The 20,458-nt window shown below is 37.1% G+C and overlaps 1 protein-coding gene across 2 annotated transcripts; it reads right to left on the reverse strand.

The window, feature by feature from the left end:
- Nucleotides 1–11,886: 11,886 nt before the first annotated feature.
- Nucleotides 11,887–19,983, reverse strand: LOC104590794 (uncharacterized). Of its 2 annotated transcripts, none has more exons than XM_088901971.1 (13): nt 19,889–19,983; nt 18,079–18,143; nt 17,919–17,986; nt 17,525–17,775; nt 17,072–17,202; nt 15,025–15,391; nt 14,563–14,922; nt 14,340–14,453; nt 14,010–14,228; nt 13,659–13,823; nt 13,297–13,521; nt 12,999–13,217; nt 11,887–12,282 (listed from the first exon to the last, which is right to left on the reverse strand). In XM_088901971.1, exons 2-13 carry the CDS (start codon nt 18,089–18,091, stop codon nt 12,177–12,179), a joined length of 2,238 nt encoding a protein of 745 aa, XP_088758097.1. In that variant the 5' UTR covers nt 18,092–18,143; nt 19,889–19,983; the 3' UTR covers nt 11,887–12,176. The 2 variants fall into 2 exon arrangements, with proteins under 2 accessions (XP_088758097.1, XP_088758098.1); XM_088901972.1 differs by lacking the exon at nt 19,889–19,983 and adding an exon at nt 19,327–19,703.
- Nucleotides 19,984–20,458: the final 475 nt, after the last annotated feature.

Here is a 20,458-nt window from a genome sequence, read left to right on the forward strand (position 1 = left end):
GACGTGGCTCCTCCCATCAATTCGTTGACCTAGAACAGCCCTTACCGCATAGTTGCTGGCATCGGTCATGATCTCAAAGGGCAAGTTCCAATCGGGTGGTTGAATAATGGGTGCAATTGTTAACAGCTTCTTGAGTGTGTCAAATGCTTCCTTGCACTCATCACCAAAATCGAAAGGCATATCCTTTTGCAGCAAATTGGACAATGGTAGGACAATTTTTGAAAAATCCTTGATGAACCTACGATAAAAACCTGCATGTCCAAGAAAGGAACAAACCTCCCTAACATTTGTAGGGTAGGGTAAGCTCACAATCAAATCAATTTTGGCCTTGTCGACCTCTATTCCTCTAGCTGAGATTACATGTCCCAACACAATGCCTTCCTTCACCATAAAATGACATTTTTCATAGTTTAAGACAATATTTGTTTCCACACACCTATTTAGAATTTTACTTAAACTATTTAGGCAGTCATCAAACGAATCACCATAAATAGTAAAATCATCCATGAACACTTCAATGCATTTTTCAATAAAATCAGAAAATATACTCATCATGCATCTTTGAAAAGTGCCCGGAGCGTTACACAAACCAAAGGGCATTCGTCTGTAGGCAAGGGTGCCGAATGGGCAAATGAATGTTGTTTTCTCTTGGTCCTCCTGCGCAATAACAATCTGATAATATCCCGAGAACCCATCGAGAAAACAGAAGAAGGACTTACCTGTTAATCGCTTTAGCATATGATCTATGAAGGGCAAGAGAAAATGGTCCTTTCGAGTGGCCAAGTTAAGTTTTCGAAAATCTATTACCATTCGCCAGCCACTTTGTACATGGGAATTAGTTCATTATTTTGATTTTTTACTACAGTAATCCCAGTTTTCTTAGGTACAATATGATTAGGACTTACCCATTTACGGTTCAAAATTGGATAAATTATCCCTTCATCTAACAGTTTAAGTACTTCCTTCATTACTGAAAGAATGGTAGGATCCATCTGATGGACGCCAAGAACGTTGCGAAATGGGTGGGCGAATTTCAAAAATTTTCCTACCTTCTTCCAACTGGGAATCATATTCCCTAAATTTAGAATACAATATTCAAGGATCCTACTTGAACCATAATTGAACCAGATCTGAACCAAAAAGCAAAATGGAGGAATATACCTGATCCGGAGAAGCAGTATCTCCCAAAGTTGGTGTTCACGCCCAAAGAAGACACCAAGATCCGCTCTTGCTGAAGATGACACAGTTGTGGGTGGAACGGAACTAGCAGAGTGCGTCCTACACACTGGATCCTTCGCAAGAATCCTCTGGAAACTCTGAACACCGAATCCTTTTCAGTCCTTTCTGCAAGACTGATGTCAAGAACTGATTTCTTGACTTCTTTCTTCTTCAAAGATCAAATCTTGTGAGAAGCAATGGCGGCGGTAACTGGAGGAGAACTCCAAGGACGAAGATAGCTGAATTGCTTTTCTTCTCTCTGGAGTATGAATGAGATCTAATCTCTTTTCGCAGGAACCTTTCTTGCTATGTCAAAAACCCCTTGTTCGAATATCATATGTTTCTCTTGGGTTTCTCCTCCTTTCTTCTTGATTAAGAAACCTCCTAATTAGGAGTTATCCCAATCCAAATCAGTATTTGAATAGGGGATTATCTTAATCCTATCTGAAAATTAAGTTAGCTTACTCTTGTTCTTATCAAGAGGTTACCAGATTCAAATCTGATTTGAATTTGGTCTCCCTGAGTGGATAAGGTTAAAAGGCCTTATTCTTTTGCTAACATTAATCTCAGATCCGCCCCATGGATGGGTAATCATATCAGCCCAGCTCGAAATGGGCTTTTGACCCATTAAGTGTTCAGTGCTTAACTGGTTTCCAATCTGCTGCCCAGTTGGGCTTCTTTGTATGGCGTGGGACCCAAGCATTGATCTACACACCAGCCACATGGGTTCGGCTCAGCCTTTATTACAAGGCCTAGCCGAATTCACTGAAAAAGCTCAGTGAACCCCTGAGCCCATCACATGGACCCTATGGGCCCAACACTTACATTAAGTGGTCCCTGGGCCAAGCCATCTTATAAAAACCCAGGGACTGTGGGCAGGTGCAAGATTAGCCCATCAGGTACTATCCCAAATGGTCTTACACTTAACCTCTCAGCCTTTAATGATCAAGCACTGCCCGACAAGAGAGGACCTCTCCCTTGGCTGCAAGGAATAGTGTCGCACTCTCCACTCACATGGATCCCGTGAATTAAAACCATTTGCAAACATTTCGAAACCGTACATATATATATATATTAATTTTGCAAAACAAAATTCCAACGATTGAAATCAACTGCCGGCAGTTTGGTTTCTAGCAGAGAGAGTGCATTCCCGATCATTACCCTTTGTCCGACAAAGGGGCTGATTCTGTTACTATGATCACCCACTCAGATGAATTCTCAGACTGTCCCAACATACCCAGGTTTTGATCCCCATCTAAGGATCTCACTGATTGGCATATCAAAGACAGCCCGATCCGACACCTAGTGAAGTGTCATAATCGAGTCTAGGGGTCAGGTGTAACTTTCTAGTTTTGCCCATCTGTCTCTAAGGTCTCGGGCAATACTGGAAATCTGGTCCGGTTCAAGGATTCGAGTAATCCCATACTGCATGTGCCTTGGGTCTTACCCTGGTGGCCGAGACAGGCCATCCCAACACTTGGTGGCACATCAGTATCAGCTTGGCAAGATAAATCTCCCCAGACTTATCTAATGGCTGTGAACATTTAAAACTAACACGAGTCTCTATAAGTGTCCAGTTTTAGGGTCTTACAGAGAATTATACCAAACAACATGAATCAAACATGCACTTTATTTATTTACACTAAATGTCAAAAGTACATCAAATCGGATTGAAGCTAACGGCATACAAAACTGTCTGACAATTACTACCTCTTTCATTACCATGTTGAGTTTTCTTTGTGGTTCTCTAACAGGTTTGGCGCCATCTTCCAAAAGGATCCTATGCATGCAAATCGAGGGGCTGACCCCCTTTATGTCGGCTAAGGTCCAACCAATCGCCGCTTTATGGTCCTTTAGGACTTTGATTAGCCTCTCCTCTTGCTCCTCAGTCAACCCTTTTGCAATGATCACGGGCAGTGTCTCTTTTTCGCCCATGTATGCATATTTAAGATGATCAGGTAGGGTCTTCAGTTCAAACTCCGGAGCCTACAAAACAGAAGGCAGCAATTTTGTGTGAGAAACTGTTGATGGAATATCAGAATTACTTACCTCTTGTTCCGCAGCAATTTTGTGTGAGAAATTGTTGATGGAATATTAGAATTACTTACCTCTTGTTCTGGCATCGGTTCCGGAGTATCATAGGGTGCATCGAACTCCTCTTCCTTACCCGATTGTGCCTTGTATTCCAGTTCATCATCCAAGTCCTCTTTTCCAAAGACTTCTTGCACAATCGAATCAATGGTATCAATAGAGCAGATCGAATGACATTCACTAGGATATTTCATTGCTTCAAAAATATTAAATTTTACAATCTCTCCGTCGAATTCGATGGAGAGGGTACCCTCATCCACATCTATTTTGGTTTTGACCATTTTCATGAATGGCCTGCCTAATAGAAGTGCAGTTGAACTCATGGCTGTTTCCTCCTCCATCTTCAAGATGTAAAAATCAGCTGGAAAGATTAAATCGTTAACCTGCACCAATACATCCTCAACAATCCCTTCTAGGTAGGCATTAGAACGGTCAGCTAATTGAATAACAACTCTAGTCTCCTTCAAAGGACCTAGTCTCAATGCACAGTAAATCGAGTATGGCATGACATTAATAGATGCACCTAAGTCCAGCATGGCACACTCGATTCGTTTATTGCCAATCACACAAGGTAGGGTAAACATACCTGGATCAGCACGTTTTTCTGGCAGGGTCCTCTTGATCACGGCAGAAATGTTCTCTCCAACTCTTACCTTTTCATCAATTCGCAGCCTTCTCTTGTTAGTACATAATTCCTTAAAACATTTTGCATATTTTGGGATTTGTTTTATTGCATCTAACAAAGGAATGTTGATCTCCACCTTCCTGAAGGTTTCTAGCACTTCTTGCTCATATTCCTCTTTCTTAGACTTTTCTAACCTGCTAGGAAAAGGTGGTACAACAGCATTAGTAACTTTAGGGAGAAAGGGGTCGGATTTTACCTCAATGGGGCTGTCATTTGACCCTTGTCTTTCCTCTTCCTTGGCTGCCTTCGATGGTGAGCTTGGTTGGGGCTGCAACTCTCTTCCACTTCTCAACACCACCGCACTTGTATTCTCTTTTGGGTTAACTACCATTTGTGAGGGTAGTTTCTCGGAGCTCTGCGCCTCCAACTTGCTAATGGAAGTGGCAAGTTGGCTGATTTGGTTCCCCAAATTCTGAATGCTGGCTCTTGTTTCCTACTGAAATTGCTAAGTATTAGTAGCTAGAGCCTTGACTATATCATCTAATGACATACCTGAATTTGGGGGTTGGCCTTGCGCTGTGATGGGTGTTGAAAACTGGGGTTGTCGACTGAAAAAGTGGGGCTGATATTTCTACTGTCCTCCTTGGTTCCCGTAGTTTAGATTTGGATGATCTCTCCACCCCGGATTGTAGTAATTGGAGTAGGGATCGTATTTTCGTTGGGGCTGGCCTGGGAACCCTCCTACGACACTTACTAGCTGCATCGATCCATCCTATAGTGATGGACACATGTCCATAGGATGACTAGGGATCGAACAAATACCACACACCCTAACTGGTTGCAATTGTCCTGCAGCGAGTTGCCTAACCAAAGCAGTTAAATCTGAAATCTGATTTTCTAAATTAACATGACTTACCTCATTAACTCGCCTAGTAGTGCCATCTGTTCTTGCGTCGAATTGTTGTGAATTTTCGGCCATGTTGGAAATTAATTCCCTGGCCGCTTCGGGTGTTTTATTTACCAAGGCTCCTCCACTGGCTGCATCTACCATACTTCTATCCATGGGCTAGAGCCCTTCATAGAAGTATTGGATCAAAAGTTGTTCGGGTATTTGGTGGTGTGGACAGCTAGCAACAAGTTGTTTAAATCTTTCCCAATATTCATATAGTGTCTCACCACCAAATTGTCGAACTCCACATATTTCTTTTCTTATGTAAGCAGCCCAGGATGCAGGAAAATATTTATCCAAAAATATCCTATTCATCTCATCCCATGTGCGTATTGAATCGGGAGGAAGAATATACAACCAATCCTTTGCTTTATCTCGTAAAGTAAATGGAAAGGCTATGAGTTTTACCTAGTCCTCGGTCATACCTTGGGGCTTCATGCTCGAACAGATGACATGGAATTCCTTTAGATGCTTATGAGGGTCCTCACCTGGAAAACCATGAAATATAGGCAATAGTTGTATCAAACCAGATTTCAATTCAAAAGCGACGTCAAGAGTGGGATATGTTATACATAAGGGTTGTTGGTTCATAATCGGTGCAGCCAACTCCCTTAATGTCCTCTATCTGTCAGCCATTCTTTCTCCTTCTTCAAAAATGGGAAGATCACAAGTGTTAGACAGTTTTGTATGCCCTTAGCTTCAATCAGAGTGATGTACTTTATGAGTTTATTGTAAATGAAAAAAGATACATATTTTATTCATGTTCCCTTGGTATGTTTCTGTGTAATACCCTTAAACTGGACACTTAATGAGACTCGTGTTAGTTTAGAATGTTCACAGCCAGTGGGTCGGTCTGGGGAGACCTATCCTGACAAGGCTGACACTGTGGTGCCACCAAGTCGGTTGGGGTGACCTGTCTCAGCTGCCAGGGTGAGACCCTAGGCACATACAGTGTAGGATTAATTGAATCTTTGAACTGGACCAGATTTCCAGTATTGCCCTGGACCTTGGAGATTGATGGGCAAAACTGGAAAGTTACACCCGACCCCTAGACTTGATTATGATACTGCACTAGGTGTCGGATTGGGCTATCTTTGATGTACCAATCAGTGAGATCCTTAGCGGGGGTCAAAACCTGGGTATGTTGGGACAGTCCGAGAATTCATTTGAGTGGGTGATCATAGTGACAGGATCAGCCCCTTTGTCGGACAAAGGTAATGATCGGGGATGCACTCTCACTGATGGAAACCAAGACTGCCGGCAGCCGATTTCAACCGTTGAGATTTGTTTTGCAAAATACATTTTATATAAGATATAAAAGTATATATATATGGTTTCTAAAATGTTTGCAAAAGGTTTTAATTCCCGGGATCCATATGAGTGGAGAGTGCAACACTGTTCCTTCAGCCGAGGGAGAGGTCCTCTCTTGTCGGGCAGTGTATGATCATTATGGGCTGAGAGGTTAAGTGTAAGACCATTGAGGATAATGCCTGATGGGCTAATCTTGCATCTACCCACAGTCCCTGGGTGTTACAAGGTGGCTTGGCCCAGGGACCACTTAGTGTAAGTGTTGGGCCCATAGAGCTCATTTGATGGGTTTCAGGGGGTACACTGTCTTCAGCAGTGCATTCGGCTAGGCCTTGTAACAAAGGCTGGGCTGAACCCATGTGGCTGATGTGTAGATCAATGCTTGGGTCCCACGCCATACATGGAAGCCCAAGTAGAGCAATTTGGAAGGTTTTTTGAGTACATAACCTTAATGGGCCTTAAGCCCATTTCAAACTGGGCTGATTTGATCAGTCATTTAAAGGGGGCGAATTCTGAAGTGGGTCAGCTAAAAGGATTGGGCTTAGACCCTATCCACTCAGAGAGTCCAACATCTAAATAAGATTTAGATATGGAAACCTCCTAATTAGATTAGGAGACAGCTGATCTGATTTGCAGATAAGATAAGGATTATCCCTTATCACTAAGGGACTTCTAACCCAAATATGATTTGGATTAGCAACTCCTAATCTGATTAGGAGTTGATCCCAATAAGATTATAAAAGGGGAAGGGGGCGGCAGCCTTGAAGCACACAATAACATCAACAGCATTCTTCTCTTTAAGAGAGAGAGATTAAGAGATTTCCTGCATACTGTGAATTCTCTTCTGCCGCCACCCTCTTGCCATTGCCGTTCCTTCAGTTCGATCTCCAGTTCTTGGGAGCAATCAAGATTGGATCTTGATTTCAATCTTTTGGGAAAAGATTGATTGGAGCTGTACTCACAAGCCGTCCAGTTGATTCTTGCGAAGGGTCAAGTTCTTTTGAAGAACATTGCTGATTCTGCTCCATCCTTCACTGCACCATCTTCAGTGGGAGCAGATTTTGGATCCTTCCTTGGGCGTGAACACCTCCATTGGGAGATAGTATTTCTCCGTATCAGGTATAATCCTCTCCCACTCCTTTTGGTTCAGATCTGGTTCAGTTTATGGTTCAAGATTGATCATTGAAAATATGATTTTCTAAATAGGGAATACGATTCCCAGTTGAAGGGAGAGATAAAATTTTTGAAATTCGCCCCTTATTCCGCAATCTTTGGGCGTCCATAGGATGGATCTCTCATCCCTTCAGAAGCTGGTAAATCGAAATCTGAATTCACCCTTTTAGGTAAACGATCATTCCTTTGCTTCGCCTCCTTCCTTAAACGAGGGGTAGTCTTCTCAATTTCAAGGTTGTACTCGAGTTCACCTCGTTGAGAAGCACGAGTCATAAAATAAGAAGGTTAACACAAATAGAAGGAAATAGCTAAGAAATTAAAGTTGCTCCCCGGCAACGGCGCCAAAATTTTGGTGGGTTTGTCGAAGCCCTCAAAATTAGTACTAGTCCCACAATAAGATATTTGCAGCAAAAGTGGTACTAGGTCGAATCCCACAGGGAGCTAACAGTAATCTCTTAGCCAAATGGATAATATTACTGAGTGGGAGAATTAAATACTGAAATTAAAAGAAGAAATATTAAACTTAAACAAACAAGAGAAATCAATCTTACCGAATTCTGGTTCAAGGGTTCGGTTTAGCCAATTGGCCATCGATTGTAGGTATCCTTGGAAATCTTGCAATTCAAGCATTTAACCTTAGATTTATTAAGATAGCCATAATAAACCTTGTGTTTTCCTAATTCAGCTGATCAAACCCAGCATTTGATCAACACTTATCACTACTCAACTGGGTACGATAGCGTTCCATATTAACTAGTGATAGCATTAACATTTGTGAAAATAGTTAAACCAAAACAACAATAATTGAGATAGCTGCAATTATTGAATCTTGTTCCATCGATTCCTTTTAGGTTAAACCATGTCAATACATTGGTCAAAGGCTGTCACGAACAATTGACCCAAAAAGATATTAACCTAGTTGCTACTTGTACCACTATTCGTGACAATTACGGATCACCAAAATCATGGATAGCAGTAGGAAAATCAACATTAATTCAGTTTGTCAGACTAATTAACATTAACATCCAATGAAAATATGCACAAGAATCAATGAATACTTGAATTAGAAAACAAGAACTTAAATTAAATACAGAACCTCACGATGACTCAATCGAACCTCCCCCCTTGAACTAGAAAAGAGAAGTTTAGCTGCTCATGATCTTCGAACCCTCCATGCTTTTCTTCTCTGTGGCCGAACTGCTCTCTTGGTAGCTTGAGTTGCTTGGTGATCTCTTGGATCTTGGAGTGAGTGATGCTAGAGCTGGTCCGCTCCCCTCTTTATATAGCCAAAGGAGAGGGTTGTTTTCCAACTCCTTCTAGGAGATCATCTTATCTTCAGAGAGTCCTGATCTTCTTTGAACTAATCCTATCCTATCTCTTATCTAATCCCCAACCTTCTTATCTTTATAGGATTACATTCAAAATTTAGATCTAATAAGACTCTCTCCCTCCTTGGAGGTTACATTCGAATTAGGACTCTAGGCTCTGGCATCCGAGTTGGGCTTCTCTGATAACTTCGGCTGCTTCCAGGTTCTTTTGCGAGTTGGGCTTCAATTGTAAAATGGGCCTGGCTGCGAACTTGCTCCGACTTCGGGCCCGGTTTCGTACTCGATGTGGATTGAATCTGCCAAAACCCAAAACATAAAAGTTGTGGGCCTTCCTTTCATCTTTCTAATTCTTCTTGAATTGTCCAATTCGGAGTCCGGAATTTAGAGTTATGCCCAGATTATTGACTGTAGCCGAAACTGTGCAAAATCACCCGATTTGCCCTGTTTTCTTTCAATTGCCTTATTTATTGCCCTGAATCGAAATACAAGAGTAATGAGTCCATTTAAGTGCTAAAGTAATGTAAAAAGATGAAAATTAGGGGATAAAAATAGGGTTCTTTTTAGTCTCATCACATTTAATCATTAATAAAGTAAAATAAATAAAATAGAACAATAACAAATAATGTAGAAAAAATAATTATTTTATTAAGTAATTAGCAATTATTATTATTATTTGCTAAAAATATTAATATAATTAATCCAAATTACTAAATTACTAAAACATTTTTGTAATAAATTTTTAAAATAAAGATTTAATTATTTTAAACAATACCACATTCTTTCCTTAGTTAGAAATATTGGTTATTTCACTTTCCTTGATAAGTCCCGTGCATCGCACGGGTTCCCGCTAGTGGTTTGATAGAAAATAAGAGGAAAAGAGAAAGTCAAGAGAACATTCTCGAGGAATTTTACAAAATTCACAAAAGAATTTTCCCTCAACTTTCTGTGTCTCTCTTATTTTCTATCAAACCAAAACATTGCCTAAGTCCCTCCGTAGAGGAATCCTTATCTAACAATAACCAAAGATCAAAATCTTTATGGCTTCCATTAAAAGTTAGAATTCCAAGAAAGAATTTCTTAAGAAACAGAGGGATAAGCATGGATATCAAATGCCAAATTTGCGGAGAATGCATCGAGGGCATCAATCATCTTTTGGTTGGCTAATGCTATATAACAAGAAAATGTTGATGAGGAAGAAGATAAGTTAGAGCACATAGAATATTTTTGGAAAAAAATGTTCGTCTCATAAGGAAGCATATGGAAAAGCAAGAATGGAAATTTTTTTAAAACGAACCATTTCAATCAAAAATTATTGAACAAATGTGGAGTATGACGAAAGATTACATGTTGGATAAAATAGAAAGGCAATCCACTAGACAAGGTAGATAACCTATTTGCATCAAATGGAAGACTTCAAGAGTCAAAGTCAAAATGAAAAAACAGAAAAAGTTAATCAGCTTTGATGCATTTATGACTTGGGCAATGGTCATGCAACAAATCTTGTGCATCTCAAGAAATCAAAAGGACAAACAAAAGTATCAACGTGGTAGAAGCAAGGGCAACAAGTGCAGTTCATTTAGGCTCAGTTTGGAAGGAGTACAAATGCAAATATGTAGAGTGCAAAACCTTATACTTTGCATTATTTTGAATGTATTTGTGTAGTACATATTTGCATTTTACTCCTTCTAAACTGAGCATTAATGGCAAAAGAACAAAGGATTCTGCATATTGAAGGAAACTCAGAACTAGTGATTGACAGCCTAAATAATTACCATCAAATTATAAAAAAAAAAGAAAAAAAAAATTCTATCAAGCTACATACTTACGTGCTTCAAAAGAAACAAACCAAGAAGCACACTGACTATGATTGAAAAACATTTGAAAGTTGAACCTTATATTATTTAAATAGAATGGCATTGCTTAGAAGGATTTTTTGTGTTGTGACACCCCATGTTTGTGTAGCACCTTCCTTATATTAGTAAAAAAAATGCGAAGTCATCAATTCTCCACTCCGCAAGTGACAACCTTAGGCAAATAACATTATTTATCAAGGTTAAAGAGGATGCTAGGTTGATCATGGATCAAGTAAATGAATCAATTAATAGGAGACAACAAGGATATTTCAAGCATGACCCCTACAAGGTTCCAAGGCAAATTGAATCAAATAATAGGAGACAACAAGGATATTTAAAGCATGACACCTACAAGGTTCAAAGGCAAATTGATTCCAAATGAATGGCTTGAGTTAACTATCCATACTTTTAAACCTCTAATTTTTTAGTTAAGGTTGCATTTGGGTTAGCTTTAGGATTTTTTTTCAAAGCCCAAAATCACAAAATCCCAATTTTACGCTTTGTTTCTCACAAGCCCAAAAGCAACTGTTGCAAACAATTGAAACACTTTTTTGGTTCACTTTTGTTTCCGACAAACCAAAAGTTCAAAAGCAAAAGCTTACCTAAAAAGAACATAAGGTACTTATCCTTTCACATAACCATCTGCCAGCAAGTGTTTAAAAACTGAGAAGAGACAATGATGGAGAGAGAAAACTAGATATAACCAAAATTTCAAAAGATGGATTACAATTAGGGGTGAGCATTATTCGGTTAAAACCAAAATACCAATAAAAATTTTGATTTTGGTCTTTTTGGTTTTTGGGTAATTCGGTTTGGTTAATTCAGTTTTTAAGAATTTCAATTTTCAGCTTTGGTTTTCAGAGTTAGAAATCCGGTTAACCGAAAAAACCTAATTAACTGAAATTCATTATATAATATATAGCATTTAACAATATGCTATATATTTATACACTAATATATTATACATAATGTATTATAATGAAATTCAATTTCATAATATATATTATAATATATATATATATATATTATAGGTCATAATATATGTTAATGAAATTCAATTTTTAATCGAAATAATCAAAATTTTCGGTTTTGATTATTTCAGTTTTCTTGTAATTTGGTTTCGGTTTTTAAAATTTTGATTTATTTGGTTCAGTTTTTAACCGAATAAATCAAATGCTCACCCCTAATTAGAATATATTATTTTAAGAATTATGATAGACATTGTCTTTATATCCAACAAAAAAAGGAACACACAATATGCATTCAAGTTTCATAAAGGAAAAGTTTAATGGGAAATTTTCTTAAAATGCAGACATGCATCTTGCTTTAGCCTTTTTTTTTTCAAATCGATTACGTGCTATTTAACACAAAAAATGCAGCCATGCATTCAAGTTTCTTGGAAAATCTTCTTAAAGTAGGCATGCATCATGCTTCAAGCACAAGGGTGTAACATTAATTTGCAAAATCAATAAACTTTAGAAGCTATATAGATATCCAGAATTTTAATAATATTTTGGGAAAAGATTAAACGTCCAAGACTATTCTTTCAAAGAAACCAACACTTTATCTCTGACACAGATTTCATTCTCTGGTATCCAATCCTGCCTGCTCCTCAACTATTTGTGTTAATATCACCTTCCTTGTTGGGTCAGGCTTTCATCCTTCATTTCCATTATCTCTTTATTCATCTCACTATCGTATGTATCCGCAACATTATCAATACTGATGCCAAGAGTCCTGTACAAGATACCAAATGTTACCACAGATTAAAGGGTTTTCCACTACAATCATCTGGGTCCTTTGAAAACTTAATAAAAAGAAATCAACACATGGAAACAATAGGTCTTACATCTTAAAAAGGTCATTACCCAATGATGGTTAGGGATGCAACTCGATTTGGTGCGAGTAAGCATTTTACACTGTTTAAGGCTCAGACTTCAGGCTGGGACCATTCAAAATTTGACAAAAACCCAACCTGAGCCCATGTAAGTTACAACCCTAATGATGGCCTAGGTTATTTGGGGTCTTGGAATAGAAATCACTTTGGCTGTTTGAAAAAAAAAATATTGAGTATAAATACTATTTTACTTGCAGTCATTATAAGATGTCATTCACATTTTCTCGAGCAAAATAATATGAACCTAACCTACAACATTTTTATGAACAGTCAAAGTTTTTTCCTTGGGATAGAAAAATAGATATGAACCCAACCTACAACATTTTTTCGAGCAAAGCAATGGCCACTAAACAATAGGTTACTACATCTACGAGGGCATATTTAGATACACCCATACACACATATCTAATATAAAATGAAGAGGGCTGGGAATACAAGCATGTTCATCTTTCCTGTTTATATCAAATGTGAATCATCACTAACAAGATATACACAAAAACAAAGTGTAAAGTGTGGAAAAAGTTTCCAAACACAATAGATAAGATAGTGAGATTACCTATCATCATTTGGGAGCCTTTCTTCTAGTTCATCTTCAATAGCATGTTCTTGGCTAATCATTTCAATATTCTTCTCAGACTGCCCATCTTGGTTTACCCCAAAAAGAATGTTCTCCTGTTCAATGGCTTGCTTCTTTTTCTTTTTCTTCTTCGTCTCAGTGTTGACAATGCAATCCTTATTGGAAGACAGCTGGGAATCACAAGCTTGTTCACATGCACTGTTTACATCAAATGTGAAACATTACTCACAAGATATACACAAAAAACCAAGTTTGAATAAGGAGAGAATGAGATTACCCATCATCATTTGGGGGCCTTTCTTGCAATTCATCTTTAACAACAGATTTTTGGCTAATCATTTTAATATTTTTCCCCATTGGTCCATCTTGATTTTCCCCATAAAAAATATTCTCTTTCCGTTCAATGGCTTGCTGCTTCTTTTTCTTTTTCTTCTTTGTCTCAACATTGCCATTGCCATCCTTGTTGGATCTCAACTGAGAATCACGAACTTGTTCATTTGCCCTATTTATATCAAATGTGAAACATTGCAAATAAAGCAGTTAAACAATCTTACTTGGTGTAACCGTGTAAAAACACAAAATTAAGAGAAGAGATCAATTACAAATAGAGAATAAAAATAGGAAAAAAAGGTCTCTAACTTGGTAACATTTGAACTTTGATGCAGCTCACTTGCAATGGCAAGCTCTTGATTAATGATTTCCATCCTCGTCTTGGACTGCCCATCTTGGTTTACCCCAACATCAGAAGCTATCACTTCTTTCTCAATTCTTTTCTTTTTTTTCCTTTGTTCTGTCCCTATGTTTCTGTTATTAGAATACTTATTAGACGGTATCAAAAATTCAACATGCTTGTTATCTTTCCTGCTTTAATCAAATGATATACAAACAAGGACGGACCAACTATCATAAATATTAAGTACATAAATAACAAATTGAAAATGATGAGACAGGTTCTCTTCAAAACAGACCATAGAAAAGAGAAGTTCTTACTCATTAGTGGGCTTCTCACACAATTCATATCCAATAGCATGCTCTTGGTCCATGGTTTTAACCTTTGTTTCCAATTGCTCATCTCGATTTATTCCATCATCAAGAATATTCTCTTCCTTTTGAGCAAGTTGTTTCTTCTTCTTTCTCTTCTTCTCTTGCTCATTGTTAGTACCATGGTTGTTAGAAGGTAATGGGAAATCAAAAGAGTGCTCATTTCCTCTGTTTCAATCAAATGAAAGCCATTACCACCATTAAGAATAGAAACATACATATATGGATTCAAATTATATACACACACACACGAAAATGAACACAATCGAACTATCCTACTTCTCTTCCTGCTTAGCGGCATGTTTCTTGTTTTGTTTTCTCTTTGCTGCCACTTTTTTTCCATTGCTATCCTTGTCAAATTGTTGCAAGGAGCCACGGTTCTTGTCACTTCCCCTGCTTGGATCAAACAAGACACATTAGTATCAGATAAGATATAAATATGTTTAAACATACAACGGCTGGGAAAGTAATCATTTAAAATAAAAAGAAAAAATGGTCATACTTATCACCACCGGGATGCACATCATGGAACTGATTTTCAATATCAATCTCTTTATTCATGTTTTTAATGTTTAAATCAGCCTGCACATCTTGCATTAGCCCTTCAAAAAGGGCATTCTCTTCCTGTTGGATGGCATCTTTCTTCTTCATTTTCCTTTTCTTCTCTGTCACTCCGTTGTTACCATCTTCAAGACCAATCTCTTTATCCATTGTCTCAAGCACCCCATCAGGCTTTGCTCGTCCATTAAGACTATTGTCTTTCTCTTCATCCATTCGTCTCTTCTTTTTCTTCGGAGTCTCACTTTTATTATTCTTGTCATCATTAGATGGTAATGATAAATCACAACCACGGTCACTTCCACTACATAGATCATATAAGAAAAATGTGGACATGCATAAATATATTTATTAATAAAAAAAAAGGAACAATGACAAACAAAATTGTTGCATTCAAATCCCTCACCTTTTTCCTTCAGGAATATCAATGGTCCTTTTAGAGCAAGTATCATGATGAGCATCTTCATCAACCTTCTGTCCGCCTTTTTCTTCGCTGATTCTGGATGACTTTTCAACTAGAGTTACATTTGCTTCAACATATTTTACATCCTTTGTGCTTTTGAACAAGGAAGAAATGGGTAACTTATCCTCCTCATTGGCATTCAAAATCAAATGCTTTTTAATTTCTTTGACGGCAATTGATTGTTCAGCAGGTTCATCATCCTCATCCGATTCACTGACTATATATTTTTTCTTAAGATGCTTTCGTCTAAAATCAACACCTTTTTTGCATTCAAGGTTAAAACTTGGTGTCAAGCGGATCTCATCATCACCTAAATATTAAACAAAATACAATACTGCATTAAATACATATAAAACATTTTACCTAGAGAATAAGTATATAGTTAGAATTTTGGTAATAATTAAAAACAATCATAAATAAAATTCAAGATATATGAACTTCCAATTTATCCCAAAAAACTAATTTTCCTGACATCATTGGTGGCCACTTACAGCATGTCTAACAATCTCCCATGGTAGCAATGAGAGAGGTATTTAATGCTGCATTTGGTTGCAGCACAAATTTCGTTTGCACTAGAGTAAATGCATGGCAGTGCAAATACGGTTAGTGTAAACACCGGTTTACTTTGCCTTCAGATTTGACTTTTTCTTGTTTGTTTGTGAAAAGTTAAATACAAGGTAAAATGGTCTGATCTCACCTTATATGTAAGAAAATGGGGGTAAGGGGAGGTTTATTTGCTTAGGAGTGAGGTAGGAAGCAACATGGTGCAGTCCCGGCCACTTTATATGAAAGAGAATTGAAGTGGGAGTAAGGAGTTGAAATCAGCTCCCCACAACGTCCCACAATATATCCTCGTCATGTATTATCAATATCTCCCGATGATAATATTAAGAATAATGATGTCATCATTGGGAGATGTTCCCAATATACGGAGGAGATGTGCTGTGGAACGTTGTAGGGGGCAGTCTTGTGGGGGGCTGATTCAGTCTCGGGATTAAGATGATGGAAATTTTGCAAAAGTTTTTGAAATGCAAAATGTGCACTGCTAGTTAGTATAAATGATACCAGAAATACAAATTTTGTATTAGGTATGAGTGCAATTAATGATTACAAACAAGTTGGTGCAAAACTGAACTGAGTGAAAATTTGTTTCTGATTCAAATTTGCATTGCAACCAAACACAACCGAAAGTGAAGCTTCTGGTCAGAAATTGCCTATTTTTTTCTCTTTTAGGAGGCGAAAAATTACCTTAGCGTACATATACATGGTTACATGGCTTCATGAATTTTCTCTTAATTATTGCATAAAATACTTAAATAAGTTGATATATTAACTACTTTATATATATATATATTAAATTCAATCATAATGAATTTAGGTTACATGTTTCAAACGCTGATATCTCAACTTGTTATTTATACAAATATTTAACCAAAATTCCCTCTGCTTATTATAATTTATAGATATAGTATAGTTCACCTTATTGTGTATTATTTAGTTACATATTTTCTATGTTGCATAAATATTAAGTGTTTGATTATTTAAGTAGTAGGGCTGCAAGTCAGGTTGCCCGACCTGAAGAAGTTTAACTACATTAGGTTTGGGTTAAATAATGCAAATTGAGTTGTATATTTTCACATCACAATAGAACTGTATTTTAATTAGCAAGAATCTCCAAAGTTATATGGGGCACCACTGATTAGGTGAATGTCACCATCCAATATGTAAATTTTTGCTTAACCATTTGCTAGATTTTCCTCATATCTCATCTTTCAAGTGAATTATACCTTGTATAGCTTTTGAACTCAAGGATCTATCACAACTACAGAAACTAGATCTAAAAGTACCCATTAACCACATTTACTAAAAATATATGTGGATATGTATTTAAATAATGAACATAGAGCCATTCATGCGTTCCATATGTTTTCTTAATATTACAAAATATCACCTACGTACTTATAAAATACATAAGTTCCAGAATGCATACCCTTATTCCTAGATGGAAGGCAAAACTCAGGGTCACTATCATTGATGAAACTATCATCAAAGTCATAGTCGTCGTCCTCTGAGTTTGATTGTTCATTCTCAGTATCAACAATATCTTCTCCATATGAATCTCTTTAATCATGGTTAAGGAATTCATGGACATATCAATATAAAACATCATATTTTACATCAATAATAAAACCTATGGCTGAAACGTACTTCTTTCTATGTATACTAATCTACTTCAGTTATTTCCTTATCAGAGACAACAAATTTCTTAAGTACAATAAGAAAACTATGTAGGGATTAATCAATAATCACGTCATATTAATAACAAAAAAATTGAAGTTATAAAAAAACAACATAGTACGGGAAAACGTTATAAAGATCAAGAACGTTTGAATACAATAGTATCTTCTAAATCTTAATGAAACAAAACTAGATAGAAGGATACGTATCATCATCATATCTTCTTATTGAATGGTGGCGGTTGGGATTGATATAATAACCACTTAAATAAACACTACGGGCACCAATAACTGAAAAGACTACTTCTTCATTCTCTTCATCGAATTCAAGATCCAATTTACACGTCTCCATCCTATCAGGCAACAGAGAACATAACAGAATCGGCCGTGTATTCCCAACATTACACTGAACTACACTTTTCTTTGGTGAAAGAGGATTGGAATATGACATTGTTGCCTGCAACCATACAGCATGTATTTCTCATGTCAAATGAAAAGAAGAATCTTCTATAAAAGACATCACCCACAACCAATATAAAATAGATCGAATTGAAAATAAAAAAGATAAATTAAAATCATCTCCTAGGCTTCCAAATAAACCTGGGTAATTTTAAGCCTTCCACGATTGTACCGATGAGTGTATGGTTTGCCTGGCTTCACTTCAATCCCTGGAATAAAACAGATTGAGTAGGGATTTAGCCAAACGCAAAAATATATCTATAGACACAACTTTTTTTCTCAATTTTCGTAAGGAACTTACCCCAAAATGCCATTTTGTCTCTTCTTTTCAACCACAATATTGGTCACAACTTGTATCTCTAACAACTTCAAACAACAAGTAAACCAAATAAAAGACCATTTTAACAATCTTTATTTTTATAAAAAGAAGAAAACTCATTAGTAACCAATTAACCATAAATGAAAAATTATGCATAGGGCACATTGGTAGAATCAACTGATGGGTAACAAGATATCATGGCTGGTTTACAATTTGAAATCCAATATTATGTTTGACCAAAGACATGAAGAGTAAAGAAGAAACAAGAATATAAATATCAAAAAGCACATGAAACAGTTTAATAAAAAGATTTGAAAGAGAGCCTTGGGGGATAGCTTTGGACATGCAACCAATGCTTTAGACATTTGGTTCTTGATATTTATTTACAGTGGTAATCGAAACCAAGGCGACTGAAGCTGAACCCATTACAAGAAAGAAAGCCTACCTCCCCTCTCTTGTGTTCTTTAAAGTTTGTAAGGGAGTTAGGAGTTTTTTTTTCTTTTTTTTTTTGGGGGGGGGAGGGGGGAATGGAGATTTCTTTGCTGGCTTTCTATTGTTTTTCTTATTTTATATGGAAGGTAAGGAACGCTTGTATTTTAGAGGGTTGGTTCCTAAAATCAGTAGATGTATCCATAATGTTAAGTTTGATTTTGAGGAATGCTTAAGTCTAGGAAGAATAAGGGATTATGTTTTTTTTCTAATTTGGATGTCGGTGATATTGGCAGGTTAGTGCTAATGGAGATCCAAATTCAGTTATGATTTTTTGTGGTCCTTTTGGGTTTGTATGTTTGTCTAATACTGGTAAGTTTTTGGCTACTGTAGGTGGACCATGTGTAATTAAGGAGTTCTAGAAACTGAGATGAATGCTATTCAGGCGGGGCCCTTTTGTAAATAGTTTGAACAATAAGGGGTCTAGTGTCTAGTGGTCTTTACTGTCTACTGTTGATCAGATTTTGCCTTATGCTAAGGAGTTGGGAGGGGTAAATTTCTGTTTTGTTAATAAGGAAGTCAATTTAAATCATTTGATGGCCAAGGAGGTTAAATCTTCTATGGGGAAAAGGATGTGGCTTGATGAGCCCCCTCCTTTCTGAACTGCTTGAATGTTTCTGATTTTGTTTAGTGTATTGGTATTTTTTTCTATAAAAAAAAAAGACATTACATTGAGCTATATTCAATGAATTCGCCTTATAAGGATTCAGGGAAAAAAATGATTCAACCTTTCTTAAATACCTGAAACTACGTCTATGGCTGATTTATGCAACTCGTTTCACTCTTCTTTTATAACTCTATATTTTCTGCACTAGGGTTACCATTTTCTTGTCTCCAGCAAAGCAGAAGAGAGCACGGAATGGAAGAGACAGTATACCATCTTCCTCAACTGGTTAACGCTTGAGAAAGAGAGGAAGTGAGTTAATATACTGGTTTACTTGAAACTACATCCCATATTCCATCTTTCAGTCAGAGATACAAATAAAAAAGAATTGCAGTATTGTTAAAGAACATAGAAAAAAGCATCATCACGTTGGAGAGAGAGAGAGAGGCCAACTTGATTGATTAATTAAATGGACGAAGGAACAAGAACTGATGAGTAAACCCTCAATCATGGTACCCCTTTTAATCAGCATAAGAACCCAAGTAAACCAAAGACAATAAAAATGGATGTGGAAAGAACTATAATGAATTAAAATAGAAGAAAAACAAGGATTCAAACAATAAAGTGAACACAGAATGTTAAACTACAGAGAACAATTTACATATCACCGACTCTGTGTGTGATCCTCTTGATACCCACCCAGCAACTGGTTAGAGAGGGAGTGAGACGCTTCCGACGGCCAACCTCAAAATCCACTGAGTTGATGTAAGTGATAACTGACGTGCCTTGGAGTGATTTTTAATAGTAGTACAGTCGAATTGAGTATGGAAGGAAGATGATACACACTTACCAAAAACAAAGGATACGAATGACGCACGGCACGATGTCAAAGGATCGGGTTTGGATCAACCCATCACCAACTAACTTGGCCCTACCCAACTAAAGAAATGTTTCATTGCTGCAATATAAACGGGTCGTATTTAGTATGCATCCACCTTAACCCGAACAGTGAATTGAAATTGGTAATTGGTCTAATTATCTCGCTTCTCACAATGAAAAAGGTAGAAATTAAATAAACGAAAAAGGAAATTGCTCAAACTTTCCTAAAAGGTTGCAAATTAATTTTATAAACATAAAAAGTTCCTTGTTTAGATTAGAGTCCTCGCAGTTACCAAAAAAAAAAGATTGAGTCCTCGCAAACTTTATCGGATGTCTCGGAAGAGTCCTCGCAAACTTTATCGGATGTCTCGGAAGACAGATTTCTAAATA

The sequence above is a fragment of the Nelumbo nucifera genome, chromosome 3 (assembly GCF_055504915.1).
Source record: "Nelumbo nucifera cultivar China Antique chromosome 3, China Antique-T2T, whole genome shotgun sequence".
Classification (NCBI taxonomy): domain Eukaryota; kingdom Viridiplantae; phylum Streptophyta; class Magnoliopsida; order Proteales; family Nelumbonaceae; genus Nelumbo; species Nelumbo nucifera.

What these genes read in the sequence shown, in the direction of transcription:
- LOC104590794 (XM_088901971.1), bottom strand. An exon ending in TGTGAGAAGCCCACTAATGA is followed by an intron (nt 13,824 to 14,009) that starts GTAAGAACTTCT and finishes TTCTAATAACAG; the next exon opens with AAACATAGGGACAGAACAAA. An exon ending in AGGCCCCCAAATGATGATGG is followed by an intron (nt 13,218 to 13,296) that starts GTAATCTCATTC and finishes TGATGTAAACAG; the next exon opens with TGCATGTGAACAAGCTTGTG.